Below are 13246 nucleotides of genomic sequence, written 5' to 3' on the forward strand. Positions count from 1 at the left end.
AGAGATAATGTACCTGTTATAACTTTGAGGTCTTTGTCAATGTGAGGCTTGGAGCAAAGGGCCCTCCTTGCACCCCCTGTGATAGGCCCTCCACTAAGATCATCCATAGTTGGTGGTCTTTGAGTGACATTGTGTATCAGAAGCTATTCTTCAGCAAATAATGAACTTTGGAATTCTTTTTTTTTTTTTTGAGGAAGATTAGCCCTGAACTAACTGCTGCCAATCCTCCTCTTTTTGCTGAGGAAGACTGGCCCTAAGCTAACATCCTACCCATCTTCCTCTACTTTATATGTGGGACACCTGCCACAGCATGGCTTGCCAAGTGGTGCCATGTCAGCACCCGGGATCCGAACCCATGAAGCCTGGGCCACCGAAGTGGAATATGCAAACTTAACTGCTGTGCCACTGGGCCAGCCCGTGGAGATTCTTTATATTATTTAAATAAATAAATAGTTAAATTTCTTCATTCAAAATTTTTTTTTTTTATCATTTACTATGGTGTAAAGTGTGAGTCCAGGGCCTGCATGGGATAGGGAGGTATAGATGATATGATACTTGTGCTGAAGTTGCTTATGACACGGAAGAAATGTCAAACAAAGACACTATTCTCTTAATTATGCTGCATTTACCAAGACGATAAAGTCAACACTTAACATTTTAGAATAGAGAACAGTCGCTTTCAGCCTGAGCTGCATATCTGTAATATGAGGGGTAGGAACTGACATCAACATTTTTTTTGAGTCTCTGCCAGGATTACCTGTGAGATGCTGAAATAAGCAGCCCAGTGGGGAGATGTTAACCATGTTATCCATCATGCTCTGATGGGTGTAGGTCTATTGACTTAGGCGGATATTCAGGTCAAGATTTTTCATCTATTCACAGCTGCTGCCTCTTCATCTGATGAATTTTTCAAGATCATTCATGCACCAAAGTATGTTCCTAAAAGATTTGCCTGTGTCTATATGATGTAACCAGTCAACTAAGACATAATAATCAGCTAGACTCACAGAATGACAATTTCAATTTGCAGGCATTTCCACCATTAGAGAGTAGAAATAAGTGGATCATCCATGGTCTGATTATTTCCTTTGTACATACAGAGGCTTCATAAAATAATTAGCCTTAATCATTCTTTAATTAATGTCTAATAATGGTTTCCGAAATGGGTCAAAGCAAATAAAAGTGGGTGTTTCTCCTACTCTATGACCGGGAAGTTATTGTTTATATGTAAATCCCTGTTATTGCCCAGTGTTCCTGTGGCCCATGAACTGTGTATTTCTCTTCGCGTTCACCCTATTGTGTCTGCACTTTCCCAGGCTAAGATGTGTTAACAAGCAAAAAAGACAGAAGTCAAGTGTAATTAAAGACAACAGCAATGAGCTCTATTTCTATACCATCAATGAACTAAGCTATTCACCTCTGATACCATAAAACCCTAAACAATGAATATTCAGAGCATTGGTTTACTATGGTCAAAGTGGCAATCTGTTTATTGTTTTGGTCATTGTTTTTGAAATTTACAATTTTAATTCATGCTTAATTAAGTGTAAAATTTAACAGTTTAATAGAGAAAATTTAGGGATCTATGTTATTGAGGGGCCCGGATGCTTACATAAAGAGAAGTTGCCATATGCCACCTCGCTGTTGTGTATTATGAGGCATGAAGGAGTGAAGTGACTTGAACCTTCCTGCTGGTACTTGGCATGAGAAGGTCTTTGTAGAGGAGAGTTTGAAGCTAGCCCTTCGTTCTTAGCATTTGTACTTTGCAATGCGCTAGAAGTACAATGGCATTTGGGAGCCCAGCAAAATCCTGCACTATGTCTACTGCTGGGGGACGTGTCTGGCTGTTTGCTGGGTTGGCCACTAGAGGTCTATTTGCATAAAGGACTTAGAATCTCCTGGCAGAGAACTCATTCTAAGGGAACAAAGAGACAGGTAGATAAGCTTAATCCAGCAGTAAAGGCTTCATTGTCATAACGAAAGAGTGATTCATTCATTCAATTCACAAATGTTTATCGAACACCTATTGCAAGCTTCTGAGTTTAACATGGTGTCTAATACTCAAATTTGTCTTCTGCTCCAGCCAGGCCCTATGGAAAGGGTGGATTCTGAGCATAGGAATGGAAAGAGCGGCTTTGTTGATATTTCCATAGGATGGTTTTGGTACTTTTAAAAATGGAGTATAACACAAGGAGAGAAGGGATACCCCCGTCACACACACACACACACACACACACACACACACACACACACAATGTCACAGGTCTTTGGGGATATGGCAATGTCCAGCAGAGTTGGCTATGCTACTGAGAGACAGCCACACCTGACAAAAGCCCTGTGGTGCTGGCTGGCCTGTGTGTCAGCAGAGCTAAGAAGCTCCCTTGGCCTCCTGGGGATGCGTTGGGAGCACGTTGCAGGGACTGAGACCCAAGTGGGGGCACGAACCAGCCAAAGAGATTGAAAAAGAACTAATTTCACGTAAAGAATATTTAAGCTCTTTCTCCACATATTTCCAAGACATTGTTTGAAAAAGAAATCAGAAAGATTGAAGTAACTCTTTTGAGAATGATCACATAGTGACCCATAACTTGACAAATTTCAACAAACGCCATCCCAAACAAAGGCTCGTGTGGCTGAGTTCAGCTGGTTAGTCTGTGGGTATAAGCATAGATAATGCTCAGTGAGTGCTCGCTGTGCATCTTCCCACGAGGAGACTGCAGGCGTAAAGCCAAGTGTTGAGGCTCTTCTGTCATGAAGATTCTGACACCTCACCTCAAAACACCTTCAGTTTTCAGTGACGTTTGGATCTTTAGCATAGAGTTCCTAAGGACATTCCAGGGTCATAGAGATTGTCATCAATTCCACACTCTCAGAGTTTTAACGTTGGGTTTGTGTACTTATTAATTTCACACTATTTTTACCTCAGTGCCTCAAACACAGTAGATGCAGATAATAACGCCGAGTAAACACTTTGTTCCTAAATTTATCTTTAAGTTTAATTGTGCTTCCATAGAAATCTGATACAATTCAAGGTGGTAATGGTGCCGCCTAAAAGTATGCAACAATCCATGGAGATGAAACACTGTTACAGAATTGCTGAGAATCACACACACACACACGCCCACATGTGCCCATGTGCAAGTGCACACAACAGTGTCATGTGTAATACTTCCCATGTGAGCGTCTTCAATATCTTGAATTAGTGAGACATATGTCTATTTACCATTGAAACTTATTATACTATGTGTAGCAACACTTTAATTAGGCAAATATTCTTTTATCAAAGCATTTGTTTCCAGATCAGTTGATATGCTTTTGAAATATTAATTTATTGACTTTTTCTTTTCTTTATGCATCTTCATTTTGTTTGGCTGGACTGCAACACCTTTGGAATATAATTTTTAAAAGGTAGCTGTGAAAATTTGACAGGTAATCACTAACAAGAGAATGGTTTGGATTAATCTCATAATGAACCATTATAATTAGCTTCTCTCAACAGGCTTACAAATACAAATTTGTCCATACATATTACATGCGTACTAAATGTGTGTACATTTTAATTTTAATACTAATTCATATTTTTATACAGACTCGATACATGTTAGTAGTCAAGGTTGATTAAGTACAAGAGGGTTGAAATGCAGCCAATAAAACAAGATTCGAAAGAGATTAGAAACAAATTTTAATTAGAAAATTGCCACCTCAAATCCTTTTAGAAAGTAAGCAGACATAAATAATAAATGGAACCACTTAGAGACTTTTCTTGACAAGCAGCCCTGGGCTGGAATTCTGGACGGTGGTATTCTGGACACACCTTTAACTCTGGCTTTCCTAGTGACCTTTCGTAATTGTCTGATAGATCTTTCAGAAGCTAGGAATATATTATGTGATCAATAAGTGCCTTTGAATTTCATTAAGCCCAGGAGAAAGCAGCTCAGGTCTTTGTTTTCTCCACAGGACAATTTTTGAGGCCATTTGGAAGATAGCCTGGGACGAATCTGGGAAAAGACCAAGGCTCCTGGCTCTGATCTTTGGAGACTCCAGATTTTCTGGATCAAGGCTAGATTCTAGGGACTTGTAAGAAGACCAGAAATGTCTTCTCTTTTCAGTGTAAAGACCATAATGTTAAAGATATTAACAAATGTGCCGTAATCTATTCCTTGCCATAAAGTTATCTGCAATTTACCATTAAACTGTTTTTCACCCTTTGAGCTTCAGTGGAGGGGTCTCAGAAGAAATGAGACTTACTCTGTGTTTCTATCACTGGGAACTGTCTCCTCGAGGGTCGCTCTGCCTGCATTATCCTTTGGGATCTGGCAAGGGTGCACCCTCCTTCAGGACTTCTGCTTGCTTTGTTTGGAAATGCCCTTTGGGATTGATGACTATTGCCCCATCACCCCGTGACGATGAAGGAGCAGAAGCCCACTAAACACGCCAGCATTTGGTGAGCACTTTGTTCTGCCTTATTTCCTGTCTTCCTTTTCTATGGCTGCTGTAACAAATTACCACAAACTTAGCGGATTAAAACAACACAAACATTATCTCACATTTCTGTAGGTTTTGAAGTCAACACAAGTTTCACTGGGCTAAAATTAAGGTGTTGGCAGGGCTATGGTCCATTCTGGAGGATGTAGGAGAAATCCATTTCCTTGCCTTTTTCAGCTTCTAAAGGTTCCCTACGTTCCTTGGCTCATGGCTCCCTCCCTCCACCTTCAAAGCCAGCAATGCTGCATCTCTCTGAAGGGCCCCAAGGTCTCAACCTATTCTTCCATTATCAACATCCCTCTGACTGTCCTCTTCTGCCTCTCCCCTACCTTTAAGGACCCTTTTAGTTACTTACATTAGGCCCGCCCAGATAATCCAGGCAACTCTCCCCATCTCAAGGTCCTTCACTTCATTACATCTGCGAAGTGCCTTTTGCCATGTAAGGTAACATATTCATGGCTTCATGAGATGAGGACATATATATCTTTGGGAGGATGGCATTATTTTGCCTACCACCCTTCTTGCTATTGTTTTGTTTTTTTTTTAAATTGAGGAAGATAAAATTGTTCAGTGAATTGTTACTATAATTATCATAATTTTCATCATGATAGAATCAAGGTTGAGAGGTGTGGTAGATATTTGTAAAAATGGCCACCATACTTTCTTTTCTTATATTCACAGTCTTATGTAGGCCCCTCCCACACGGACTCTGGGCTTGGCCATGTGACCTACTTTGGTCAAGGAGAAATAACAAACATGATGCAAACAGATGCTTGAAAAGTGCTTGCACATTGGGATTTTTTCTCCCTTGCTAGTCTTTACACCCCTCTGACTACCATGTGAAGAAGTGAGGCCACTCTACTAAGTGATGAGACACACGTGACCCAGACACCTTTGTCATGTCACTTGGCCAATAGCCAGCGTTGGCAAGCAGCACCAATCAATTAGCAGCACAAGCCACTGACATTTGAGAGGTCACCTTAAATCATCCAGTCACCAGCTAACTTGCCAGAAACCACAGGTGCCTGAGGGAGGCCAGCAGAGTGGAGCCAAGCTGGGCCAGATCAGTAGAACTGCCCACATGAGCAACAGGATCTTGAGCTAAATAAGGTGTTGTGGGTGTGGTTTGTTATATAGCAAAAGACAATTAAGGCAGGAAGTGACAGGTAAAATGGAAGTCAAAGCTGAGAATAAGTTTGAACTGAAAGTTCAGTTGCCAGGGAAAAGTGACAAAGACTATCCCTTAAAGACAAAACCACAACCATAAAACTATGCAGAAGAACAGCAGAGTACATCGAGTCTGACCCTCCTTCCTCCTCCACCTTCATGTCCTCAACTCTGTGACTTTCAGGGCCACCAAGAATGCTCCAAGAGTCACTTTTATCTAATGGTACAATGTCATATTGAAAGATCTTAAACATCCCCTAATCTGATTTTTGTTTTTTTTATTTTAAATAGGAAGCTCACGCCCGAAGAGGTGAATTGACTTGCCCATTTCACTTAGAAAATTTAGCATATATTTCCTTTGTTTTCAATGAAACAAACGTATTTCCTGGAAACTTTTGAAAACGCTATTACATCTTACTTTCAGGAGAATGTTGTGTTTGATTTTCTTCTCATTCCCTTGTCTCCTGATAGAGTCTCTGGATGGGTGGACTTACAGTGAGAAGCTCTGTGGTAGGGAGACAGTATAACTCTTCATGGTCAGCACAGACAGAGAACCAGCTTTGAAAAGACACCTTTGCCTCAATCAAAAATGAGCCAGATATGGAGGATCCCATCAGCTGAGCAAAGCTACTGGCCAGGAAGAGAAGAAGCAGGGGAACCAAAGAATAAAGAAGGGTGGGAAGGAAAACTATGATTCTGTGGGCACCAACTGTTTGAAAGGAAACTTCGGAGTATTAATTTCATCATCTCTTTTCCATTCTTAAACCCTTAGCTTCTAAAGATCAGGTGGGTGCAGACCCAAGGAGGCCTGGCCTGGCTACCTAGCAGGGGCCCTCATCCTGGGTGGTGGGGTATGCCAACCAGGTAGGACTTGCTCAAGGTCTGAGAAGCTCTGGTAGGGTTGCATTCTTATCTTCCACCTTCTCTTACATGGGGTCTACTCTCCAGCTGTGCTGGAATCCCTTGTCTCTTTCACACCTCATGCTTTTGCTATACTGTTTCCCACATCCTGGGGTGCACTTTTCCTGCTAGTCTGCCTGCTGAGATGCAAGGATCTTCTTTTGCTTAGTTCAAGCGTTGCCTCATTGAAGACTTCTCTGACTCCTCCAGGCTGAGTGAGTTGTTCCCTTCTCTGGCTTCTGAACTTTGACTCGCCCATTCATACTATGAGTTCTGCTTGGTGTGCTGACATTGTCATCTGGTGTTGCCAGAAGTTCTCACCTTTAAAGAGTTTGAGTAAATTTATTTCCAGGACTTAGTATTAGATGACATGACATGCAGCAATTACAAGTTCTTTTATATTCTATATGCAAACCTTTAGGTGATTTTCAGGGTGGCCTTACCTAAGAAACAGGCAGTTTTGCAGTTGGCCTTAAAGATTGTTCTCTGGTGCCATTAAAGAAAAGGAAATGCAAAGCAGAGTTGTGTGCGCTTAGAAATATTGGATGTGAGCCAGCTCTTTGAAATGATGTTACCAATCTACTGGGAGAGACTTACCTTCTTGATGGACTATTTTTAAAGGGGGATGATATGTATGTTTAGAAACAATGAACCCTTTCAATAACAGCTCCCCAAGACCTGCTAGCCTGATACGGTTCACAGATTCAGGAGTGATGGACCTAGCATGGTAAGGTACCAAGCATGCTGCTGCCTACTTGATATGACTGGAGGGTATTGCTTTTCAACTGAGCTGCCTTTAAATAACAGACACTTGTTCTTGGAATACCAATCAGGTGCTTTCTATGGGAAATGCATATTGCTATCAGTTCAGTTCCGCCTTTTCAACTCCCCAATCCATTTCTAATCATTGTGAAATAGCACTCTTATTCCTAAAAGGTACAATATAATGTGATTGGAAAAAAATCTTTAGAAGTGCAAGAGAGAAAGAAATTGTTTTTGTAAGATGTGTAGTAAGGCACCATTTATTAGAACCTTACCAAATAATCATATTTTGGCCTAAATTTCATCCTTGCACTAGCTATGAAAGAAAGATTTGGTATAAAAACTGATAAACAGATTCTAGTGGGCCTGAGTAACCTATTTAAGAGGACAGGCTGTTTTGAAATACTTGAGTAACAGCAACTTGGAAAAAAAATGCCAATCAAGAGGCTTTTATTCAGCAAATTAGGTGCAATTAGATATTTATTTTTCAATATATTGTTAGTATAGCTTGACACTTTGTCTACTTGGTAATAATTGCAATGAATTTGCTTTACAGTATTCTATATTTTCACCTTGTTAGCCCAAATTGCTGAGATTTTGCTATATTTAGTCATTTTTAGGGGGAATGTTCTCAGCAAAGTTTTCTTCTTTGATTAGACTGTAGACTATTCTCCTAAATGTAAAATGCTGCTGAGTGTGCAAAAAGGATACAAAAGACTTCAGCAGGAAGACACTATTCACGATCATTTGAAATTCTCTATCCCTGGAAAATTCTCAAATTAGGCTTATGAAGGCAATCTAACTGAGCAAACTGCTAATTGGACAAAACAAAAGCTTATTGGCAGGGCAGGAATTTGGGCTGCACTTGTCCTTGGTTCCCACCTTCCCTTAGTAGAAACACGCCTCCAGTGTCCCAGCTCGTGCTCCCCGCGGGTCCTTGAGCTTGTCCTACAGCATCCTATTGGACCAGGTGCAGCACCCCAAACAGTGCTCTCATGAGGCTCCATCAGCCTTGCTGGGAACTGGACTGGAAATTAGCAACTATTCTTGCTGGTGCCTCAACATAAAAGGTTGCAAATCTGAGATCAGATGAGATTATGAGGGATTTCCATGCCTTTGCTCTATCATACATTAGCTAAGGACTCTAATGTCTTAGATTTTTCATAAACTACAGTGCAATTAGTAGGAAAAGTTAGTGCCTTAGTCAACTGAGGGTTTATGTGAGGTGATTTCAGGTGAGTAGGTGATGGACTTGGAATTTGGGATGTCTGTCTATGAGTTCGTATAGCTCCTTCTCTCTGTTCCCTAGTCTCTCTCACTCCCTTGAGACTCTAGTTCCACTTTGTATAATTATAATTGGAATTCCCTGACTTCCAAAATGGTGTCATTCCAGGCTTCTGGTCCAGCAGGAATTTCACCACTGCTTAAACAGTTTTTTCTCTTTGCAGCTAGAACTGTTTCACGAAGCTGCATGATGCCACCAAGCCTCTGGAAGAAATGCAAAGTTTTCATGATGTAAAAGGAATAACTTATTAAAGAGAGCCCCAGTGGAGCTACTGTAATGAGCTGAAGATTTCTCTAGAGGTCCGTTGCTTGTTTCATAACAACAGGAAACACTTTTTCTAAACAAGGAGGTTTAAAACCTCCAATGGAAGTATGTGATTAAGTCATCGGATTTTTATTTCTCTCTACCTTGCTCAATCAGCAGTGGCTGAAGCTGGTTTTTTTCAGTGAAATGAAACCTGCCTCCAAAAACTCTTCCCAGGCCAGACCTCCTGCTTTAGGTATCTGTGGGGAGCCTCCAAGATTTGAAACAATTCTCAAACTTATTTAAGAAGAGGAACAATCAGAAATCATAGCCCTTTTTTCTGAATGTGACGAAGAAATACTGGCTTATTGAGCTAAAAATAACAAAGGATAAGAGTCAGCATAAGTCAAATAGAATCTTAGAACAAACTCTGATATATACTGTTGGTAGCAGTAGCAAAGTTTAAAAAGAATTGGGAATATAAAAGAGTATCACTGAGAAATTTCTATTCATTAGTTTTTTAATTCCTCTAGGAGTCTAAGAAAAGATGGCCATTTTTCAATTTTACTGGTGGAATACCTAGGCCGAGTTTTTGAAACATCAGTATTCCAATGGGGCACAATTTGAGTCACTGGTATAACACCGCATTAGCTGTATAACACTCTAGCAATAGTTATAATGAAATTAATGGTAACATGTGATTATGTCCTTGAACATAGTATTCAGTTTACTCTGATGGCTAGCTGTGATTTAAGGCATAGGGAACTCTGACGCCAGATTCCTCATATTCGATTTCATTCCTGGCTTAAGGGAGAAGTGATTGACGTTTGGACTCCCACTCCAGAGTCACCGCACAGTGAGTGAGCAGCCAGCATGCGCTGGTGTCACGCCTGTTCCCTGCTGAGAGAACAGAATCACTGCTAATTGAAACAGGAGAGATGATTACCAAGGCTGCAGCTTGAGAAGCAACATATACGACACCAGAGGGGAAAGGGCTATTTATTTAGAAAAGTTCACCATCAAATCACTGGACAGGATAAACAGCTCATGGAGAAAATCAACACTTATTACAATCAAAAGGGAACCCATTGTAATTTGCTGATTTCTCTAAGCACTCTCAACGTGATGTTGCACAAAACTCCCTCAGGCATCTTCCACTGGAGAAGCAACCATGATTGTGCAAAATCCATCTCTTTTTTAGTTGATACTTCTTTCCACGGTTTTCCGAATTATATTTAACCATAATACAGTGTATCTGATGTTAACAAGCACCCAATTTAGCATTAATTTCTCTAGATGGAAATATGAGCCATATGTTTATGTTAGTAATAGCAACACTAGGCATTTTGATCATTTTTGAGCAGATTGATATATTTTTATCTCAAAGAGGGAGTTCTGAGAGTTTGTATTCATTTTTGAAGCATCAGCAGCTTTCAGTACAGAGGCCACGCGAGTTTCCTAATCTTATTTTATTTAATTTCTCTACCGGTCTGACTCTGATTAGAGGCTCAAATAAAACTGTGGTTCTTCTATGCCTCGATTATGTTCAAGTATTTCTTGTCTTTCTCCTGGCACAGCAGCCACTGCAAGGAAATGAATTGTTACAAAGTTGTAGCAGAGTAGCACTAGGTTCTTTCAGGTGACTATTACTCTAGATTTCCCGATGGTTGAGATTTTTTTTCTTAATATACTCAACCTCATTCGTTAATACATTTTCACAAGGGTGTAGAAATCCAGGAGAAGCACATCTTTCCAAGTGCTCTCTTGAACGCACATAAACAGCTTGGATTTGGGCAGCCAGCAAGGGGCACGTAAAACAAAATGAATTAAAAAAAAAAAAAAGTTGCACATAGAGTAATTTTAATCCATTCCATTTTTAAATACCACAATAGATTTAATTCTCACAATAAATTAAATAGCCATATTCAGTTTACAAAATAGAATTACTTAGTGTGAAACCAGTATTTACAACAATATACATTATGTACAGGACACTTCTCTTTGTTGACATACAACATGGAAGTAAAAGGACTTGACTTTCCAATGTGTGATTGACATGCTACAAGTGACACCATGGTCCATACGGGAAAACGATAGTGCAAAATCACCACAGGAACTTTGGAACAATGTCAGTTTCATGAGATAAGACATTCTTTGAAATAATAAGAAAATAGTATTTCCTGTTTCCATGGCACCAATTCAGTATCTGAATTAAAAAGCCAGCTTTCCCTTAGAAAAGAATGCATAACTGAATCGTCTACTTCCTGAAGCTTCACAGCCATTGGTACATTTTCACACATTAATCTTTTGGCTTAAATCTATGAAAATGGCGGGCGACAAATTCTGACTCAAAGGAAGACCAGCTCTTTGAGAACAGCTGAAGTCACTTTCCCCTAAGACCACCACCAATTCTTTTTGTAAATAGCTTAAAAGATGCAACTACGCAGACAGCAAATTCTTTTCTGTAAATTTTCAATAGAAAAAGAACTCATCTTATATTTGGTCACACACTGTGTATGTACAAGTATACACGGAAAAATGACGTGGATAGTTGTGTCTAGGAAAAGTGCATATTTTAATCTAGAGGAGACCTCGTATGTCTCCAGGCACAACACATAGTGTTGTATGACTTATTATTTTAGGGCCAGTTCAATGTCCTTCCAGTGATCTGGTAAAACTTTTGATTAAAAGGGTGAAAGAATTTGCGCAATTTGGTAACGACAGAGGGGTCCACCTCTGGATGAATGCGCCCCTTGCTGCCCGCCAGGCACTTATTAAAGATAACGTTAAATCGCAAGCAGTAAAACCCTCTGGTAGCATTGAAATATAAGTTATACTGACTTATCCTTGGGGGAAGATTTAGGAACTTCTCCACGAGCTGAAGTTCTGGTAGAGGTTCCGTGATGAGGCGATCGCCATCGACAATGTGAAATTGCTCAATTGGAAAGTATTTCAACCACCTTTCCAGATGTTTGGTGTAGATGCTGGTTCTTACCGCCTTGTATTTTGTGTTCACTTCGCAGGTATTAGGGTCTATCGCCAGCTTCTCAAACTTGTAATAAGTTTTGTTCTTCCTCTCCTTCCCCTCTAGCACCTGAGTGTAATCAGAAATAGCTCTTGTGGTTGGCTCCCTGACAATGATCAACAACTTGATGGATGAGTTCATTTTGTAAATCCTTTCTGGAACCTCCTCCGTGATAAAATACGCTGGGCTCTTTTCAATTGTGATTTGCTGAGGGTAGGAAAAAGGCATCTTTTTCCTATACCACTCAATGCCCTTGGCATAATTCTCATCATTGTCAAAAAAGTGGATTTCTTGGGAGGCTTTGACCACTGCGGGATGGAGGTTCAGCATCTCAAGCAGGGCCCTCGTGCCTCCTTTCCTCACCCCAATGATAATGGCCTTGGGGAGCTGCTGGACCAGGTCATGAAGGCGAACCTGCTCCTTGGAAGTGTTGCCCTTCCGGAACTCGTGCAGCAGGCCACGCTTAAACTGCAGGGCGCGCAGAGGGAATTCAGCCTGACTGCGGGCTCCGAATCGGCCTTCAATGGGGCAAATGGGTTGTAGCCTGCAAGCAACAGAGAGATGCTTTAAGAAGCTCATTGCAAGTAACTTCTCATTTTTCTGGTTCCCAGTCAGACTAAGACTTTAAATGCATAAATAAAACCACTGGTTCCCAGCCTGCTGCAATCCATAATGAACATATGTTTGGGAAATTTTATTTTAAGCAACCCTTTATTAAATGGAGCACACATAATTGATGGGATTTTTTTATTAGCACTCCTTAAAATTTTTATTCACCAAGCACTTAATTGACTACGGCGTGTACTTATGTTCACAGGACAGGACAGACAAGTGACACCAGCCATACTAATAGCCTTTTAACAGCTCACCAGTTAACATCATTTAGAAAACATGAAAGGAGGAAGATTATAATCTTCAGCTGGGAGGCCGAAGGGCAGCGAGGAGGCCCCGTCTTTTGGGTTTCACGTGGTATTATTTTCTTGCAGCTCAGTAGCACTCATATGGCCCTTAAAAATCTTTGAGATATAATCAGAAAAGAGGTCCGTCTCTGTCCTTGGCCTTTTGCACCATCAACCTACAAAATTCCAATCTTGGCTCTTGCTGAGCTTTTCATTCTCTGAGAATTTCTGCCCTTGGATTTGGGGACGGCTAGGAGAGTACTATATTTCTTCTGCCTTTCTCTCTCTATCGAAAGAGGTCAGGATTATGTTTTCACTTTGCTGAATGTAGGAACAAACCCAACTGCCATCAGCAAGTGCTGTATATCACCCACCACACCTGGGATCAGAAATCAACAAGACCTTGTCAGGGCCAGAAACCTCAGGTCCTCATTGCCAAGCCTGTTTATTTCAGGGATTCGAGCTCAGGAAGGAAGGAAT

At 40.7% G+C, this 13246-nt stretch overlaps 1 protein-coding gene across 14 annotated transcripts in view; it reads right to left on the minus strand.

Annotated features, from left to right (window-relative positions):
- Positions 1 to 2976: 2976 nt before the first annotated feature.
- HS3ST5 (heparan sulfate-glucosamine 3-sulfotransferase 5) overlaps positions 2977 to 13246 on the minus strand; it is a 269294-nt gene continuing 259024 nt past the window's right edge. For 8 of the 14 annotated variants that reach the window (XM_070496366.1, XM_070496367.1, XM_070496370.1 and 5 more), the window contains one exon: positions 2977 to 12411. In XM_070496366.1, the coding sequence (XP_070352467.1) occupies positions 11481 to 12411 (931 nt within the window). In that variant the 3' untranslated portion in view covers positions 2977 to 11480. The remainder of the gene's footprint in view (positions 12412 to 13246) is intronic. The other 6 variants (XM_070496362.1, XM_070496363.1, XM_070496360.1 and 3 more) reach the window with 1 other exon arrangement.

This window comes from Equus asinus, chromosome 24 (genome assembly GCF_041296235.1).
Source record: "Equus asinus isolate D_3611 breed Donkey chromosome 24, EquAss-T2T_v2, whole genome shotgun sequence".
NCBI lineage: Eukaryota > Metazoa > Chordata > Mammalia > Perissodactyla > Equidae > Equus > Equus asinus.